The 5,126-nt window shown below is 39.6% G+C and overlaps 1 protein-coding gene across 10 annotated transcripts; it reads left to right on the forward strand.

Annotated features, from left to right (window-relative positions):
* The first annotated feature begins 1,050 nt into the window (after positions 1–1,050).
* On the forward strand, positions 1,051–4,007 carry LOC119308548. Of its 10 annotated transcripts, none has more exons than XR_005150156.1 (7): positions 1,051–1,312; positions 1,643–1,729; positions 1,843–1,938; positions 2,014–2,186; positions 2,247–2,472; positions 3,124–3,260; positions 3,334–4,007. XR_005150156.1 is itself a non-coding variant. In XM_037584681.1 (5 exons), the coding sequence occupies exons 2-5, from the start codon at positions 1,644–1,646 to the stop codon at positions 3,190–3,192; spliced, it is 324 nt and encodes a 107-aa protein (XP_037440578.1). In that variant the 5' UTR covers positions 1,051–1,312; position 1,643; the 3' UTR covers positions 3,193–4,007. The 10 variants fall into 10 exon arrangements, 1 of the variants encoding a protein (XP_037440578.1); XR_005150158.1 differs by having other exon boundaries at positions 2,400–2,472; XR_005150157.1 differs by having other exon boundaries at positions 1,071–1,119; positions 1,215–1,312; positions 2,014–2,472.
* The last annotated feature ends 1,119 nt before the right edge of the window (positions 4,008–5,126 follow it).

A 5,126-nucleotide genomic window follows, 5' to 3' on the forward strand; every position in this document is an offset into this window, starting at 1 on the left:
GACCGGAGTGGGGGAGTCGTTGAAACATACCACGATAACTTCTATGCAAATAATATGATAACTCACACATCATAGACATTAAATTATGTACCCAGTCCTAGTAACTTTGTTGGTGGGCTTGGGGTTGGGGGGGAGTCACTGAAACATACCACGATAACTTCTATGCAAATAACATGATAAGTCACACATCGTAGAAATGATAAATTATGTACCCAATCCTGATAACTTTATCGGCGGGGGTAGGGTGGGAGGAGTTGTTGAACCATACCACGATAACTCTTCTGCAAATAACATGATAACTCACACATCGCAGACTTGATAATTTGGCGTCTGTGGCGAGGGGGGGGGGGCAACCCCGGTAATTTAAATGTAAATAGCTTGTTAATAGACACATACTAAGCTGATAACTCATATACAAATGCCATTATAATTTTTGACCTGAATTTTTATTGTTGAAAAATACACACCCGGTAATTTCTATGTAAAAAACATGATAATGTATACATCACAAATTTGATAACTAATATCTTACGTTTTAAACACCATGGTATCTTTCATCCAAGGGAAAAATTTTTTATACATTTTCATCGGTAATTTATGTGTTAAATTATCATACTTCCTCATGCCTTAACCTTCTCGTACTGTAGTTATCAGCCTTATCATGGTATAGTTATCATGTTGCTCATACCCTAATTATCATGCTGATCATGCCAAAGTTACCAAGCCAAACTTTATTTATTTTCTGACATGGCAAAAATAAGAAAGGTTCAAATAACATTGTTTACCTACAATAGACAACAACAAAAGGTGGCTTAATTGGTTATTAGGCTCAATAGGTATTGCATAGACCTAGGTTAGCGAACTAATCGTGCAGATCTGTCGCTAACGACCAGTCGACTGGTCGTTAGCACAGTCCTTTTGCTATACATGTGAAATACGACTGAGTATTTTTCTGACTTATACATTGTCCTTCTTCTGACGATAGTACGTGGGTCCCCTGCTATCTTGTCAATATGAGGATGAAAATATCTACTCCCCGTTGTTCCTATCCATTCCCCCGGTTCTCTATTCTTTCTCTGTTCTTCTCCATTGCTCTACCTCTTCTTCTTCTATTTCAAGGTTTTCTTTCCTTCTTCTTTTGCTAGATGTCGGCCTGTTGCTTCCACTTTGTTCATTCTAGATGAACTATTTGACCATCGTTCACGGTTGTACAGTTCGTTCAACAAATTCAAAGTAGAAACGCTGGAAGTATTTGACCGCCGTTACAGATCCGTCATATCAAGCAAGAACAACTTACAACTAAAGCACACAGGTATGGGTCAGCTATGAATCATCGTTTTATTCTTAATAATTTTTTTCTTATTCATAAATAACTGGTGGTTATATGTATATATTTTATTTATATTATGTATGAATCAGCCTTTGAAAGCATAATTATCAGGAACGTGTAGATTTCAATTACATTTTTTTAATCTTATTTCATTTATTTTATTTTGTGTAATATACACTTTCACATATCTAAATGTGCTACATGCATGATTTCACATTTCTTAACATTTTGTATTATAAGTTTCACATATCACTGTGCTATCTGCCTGATTTGTAATTTCTAACTAATTTTGGTGTGATTTTATTTTGTCAGTATGCATGTTGATAATGTATGTATGAATGGTAGCTTCCTGGATCTGCTAAATATGGTTGAAGACCGACAAACTTATTTCACATCAAGGTATAGTTTAGCTTAACAGGTATTTTTTTTATTTTAACTTAACCCAACTTACAACATACTTTGTTAATCTGGATGTGAATACTAAATGAATTATATGTTATTTCAAAATGTAGCATTGTTGATACTCAGATTGCTGAAAAAAGCTCCACAAAAGAACAATCTGAAGATTTTTCAGATGCAAGAGACGTTCTTTCTCAGCAAAATCTTAGGTATGGAACAAGTGTATTTATATTGACATTATCAGTCTAAGTAGAATTGCTTACATAGAAATATTATATTGAAAGGATTGATTTCGACGAATACAACGATGAGCTTGAAGAAGTTCAATCTAAATTTGGAACAAATAATGGTACTCAAGAAAGGTTAATGGAGAAAAAACTACTCTAGATGAAGATTACTTATTTTCAACATATAAAGTTGGTGAAGAAGAAGGCACTGTAAATCTGGAAGATAACAGGTATAATTTTCTAAAAAAATCATTTTAAAATTTACGACATACTAATTGATATTATTTTAGTACGTTGGTAAATGGAGCTATTTAAGAAGGTATCATATCATACTGTCAAGATAAATCTTTGGATATGTTCAAACCTTATGTTGGTATGAAGTTTGGATCTCTAGCTGAAGCATATGACTTTTTCAACACATATTCTTTGGTTCTTGGTTTTAGCATCAGAAATGGAGACAATTTTGTGAATGTCAAAGATATTCAGACAATGCAAGAGTACAAGTGTCAGCGCAATGTGAGTATTGTTAATAATTTAGTTTAATCAACAAAGAATTGTATGATATGCATTATTTATATGTTGTTTTAACAAATTTTTAATTATTCCCCATGGTATAAACAAGAATGCAATTAGGTCAACAACTAGATGTGGTTGCAAAGTTGAATTAAGGGTTCATTTGAATGATTGTGGAGAGTGGTATGTCAAAAGTTTCGAAGAAGAACACAACCATGAGCTTGTTGAAAGTTGTGGTCAAAAGAAACACATGTATTCTCATCAACATATTGATCCAGCAGCAAGAGATCTTATTAAGCATTTGAGACAAAATAATGTTTCACTTACAAGGGTAAATTCTGTCATATCAGATATGTATGGCTCAACGACTAAAGTGTCGTTTAGTAAAAGGAAACTTAGAACTGTGTGTTCTGAAATAGCAAGCGAGAACATACAAAATGATATTGCCAAGACACTAGAATTTTTTAGAGAGAAAATTGCGCAAGATGATAGATTTGCATTTACTGCACAAGTTGATGATGATAATAGGTTGAAGGCTATAATGTGGACTAGTGGACGAAGTAGGGCACTTTATCAGTATTTTGGAGAAGCAATCATATTTGACACTACTTATGGTACAAACATTTACAATATGACATTTGGAATGTTTGTCAGGATCAGCAATCATTGAGAGTGTCATTTTTGCTGGAGTATTGCCTACAAATGAAAAGGTTGGAAATTTGAAATGGGCTTTTAAGGAATTTGTTGCAATGATGGGTGGTAAAGCTCCTGCTACTATTCTTACTTGTATGGTATGTCTACTATTTAATTTAGTATGTGTTTATTGATTAGATTAATATTGAAAAATTTGACATTAATTTGCAGATCAGGCACTTGCAAATGCTAATTCAATAAAAACAGAAATACCAAATACCACTCATAGATGGTGTAAATGGCATGTCCTAAAGAGAGCTCATGAACTTCTTGGACAAACATACAAGAAATACAAGACATTTGTTGATGATTTCCACAAGTTAGTAAATCATATGCTTACGGTTGAAGAGTTTGAAAAAGCTTGGCAGATTATAATTGATAAATATTGTCTCAAGGACGATGCTTTCATGACAAGAGCTTATGAATTGAGGGAAATGTGGGCTAAACCATACTTTCAAAAGATTTTATGTGCTAGGATGTGTAGTACCCAAAGAAGTGAATGTGCTAACCACATGCTGAAGATATGTGTGCCGTTTGCAAATCTTCTATTAATGCATTTGTTACTCAATATACAAAGTGTTGGGGATATAACTATTTGTAAGCCGCCCAGGAGGGGCCGGGTTACGCAAAGAAGGTTTACCAGAAAGAAGCCCAAGGCCAAGCATGAAGATGGCGGTTCAATAAAGGGCTTAAGGCCCACAGGAGACTTAAGGCCTGTTGTAGTAAACCACCATAATGGCATGACTTGTATCATAAGGTACATTTAACTAGTCACCGAGCCGGATACTGTTTATAAGCCGGCCGGGACTCTGTAAGCCGCAGGGCGTCAACCCGTGTATATAAGGGGGCGACCTGATGGCGGCTTAGGGCAAGAAACAACTCATCGAGAACCAGGCATAGCGTATCTCGCTCCCTGGTCATCGAAACATCAATACCAACCCAACTAGACGTAGGCCTTACCTTCACCGTAAGGGGCCGAACTAGTATAAACCCTCTCGTGTCCTATGTCCCGTTTAACCCCTTCAAGTTTCCTAGTTGCGATGGCTCCACAACTAAGTCCTTTCACGAGGACATCTGACGTGACAATTCCACGACAGTTGGCGCCCACCGTGGGGCCAGCGCACGGTGGATTTGAGTTCTTGAGGGCAACTTCGAAGGGCTCAAGGGATACGTAACGGGCCGGATGACCAAGAGTCGTCGCGGCAAGATCTACATCGACGACGAAGGCTGGGGCCCCGACGCCGGCTCAATTGAGTACGGGTACCGGGTCCCCTTCGGTGGAATACACGTCTTCATCGGCCGGATCGGAGAGCCGGGACCTGAGCCGGACAGCGGCACCGACCTCATCGAGACGGCTCAGCGTGCGAGGAAGACCCGGGCTCAACCCATCATGAAGTGTGCTTTCGTGGGCTGCATCCATGGAGTGGAACTTTCTAAAGGATCTGAAGATGATGGTGAGACGGCCGTCCTCTCAGACGGTGATTTGTCCGCCGGTTCAACGGATTCGTTGTATCAGGTGCAAGACGGCGTGCTAGGGGGCTGTTCCGATGGCATCAGTATTCCGGACCCCCATGAGCCGCCAAGATGGGAAGGAATCTTCATGGCTAGGACCCAGCCCGGTGCTAACTCTACGGCTGCTGCAGTGATAACATCTAGAATAGGGACAGCCGGGGCAGGTGGCCCTGTGCGCCGCCGGCTCAGGTGCTGATAGAGGTCATGGACAAGCTTACGGCCCTGTTAACCGCCACGGTGATCCCTGCGAACAAAGATGAGCATGACACGGAGGTGGCACGGGTGCGTGAGGAGATAGCACAGGCCAAGGAAGCCTTGGCAGCTGAGGATACTAGACTAGCTACAGAGCGGGCGGCTCTCCACGCCCAGGCACAGCGGTTGCAGTCAGAAGCTTACCAGCTCACGATGAGCTTAAACGCGTCCAATGAGGTAATGAGGAGGAGACATCAGAA

Source organism: Triticum dicoccoides, chromosome 5B (assembly GCF_002162155.2).
Source record: "Triticum dicoccoides isolate Atlit2015 ecotype Zavitan chromosome 5B, WEW_v2.0, whole genome shotgun sequence".
NCBI lineage: Eukaryota > Viridiplantae > Streptophyta > Magnoliopsida > Poales > Poaceae > Triticum > Triticum dicoccoides.

What these genes read in the sequence shown, in the direction of transcription:
- LOC119308548 (XM_037584681.1), top strand. Translation starts at nt 1,644, where the DNA reads ATGCATGTTGATAATGTATGTATGAATGGTAGCTTCCTGGATCTGCTA. An exon ending in CAAACTTATTTCACATCAAG is followed by an intron (nt 1,730 to 1,842) that starts GTATAGTTTAGC and finishes TTCAAAATGTAG; the next exon opens with CATTGTTGATACTCAGATTG. An exon ending in CTTTCTCAGCAAAATCTTAG is followed by an intron (nt 1,939 to 2,399) that starts GTATGGAACAAG and finishes TCTTGGTTTTAG; the next exon opens with CATCAGAAATGGAGACAATT.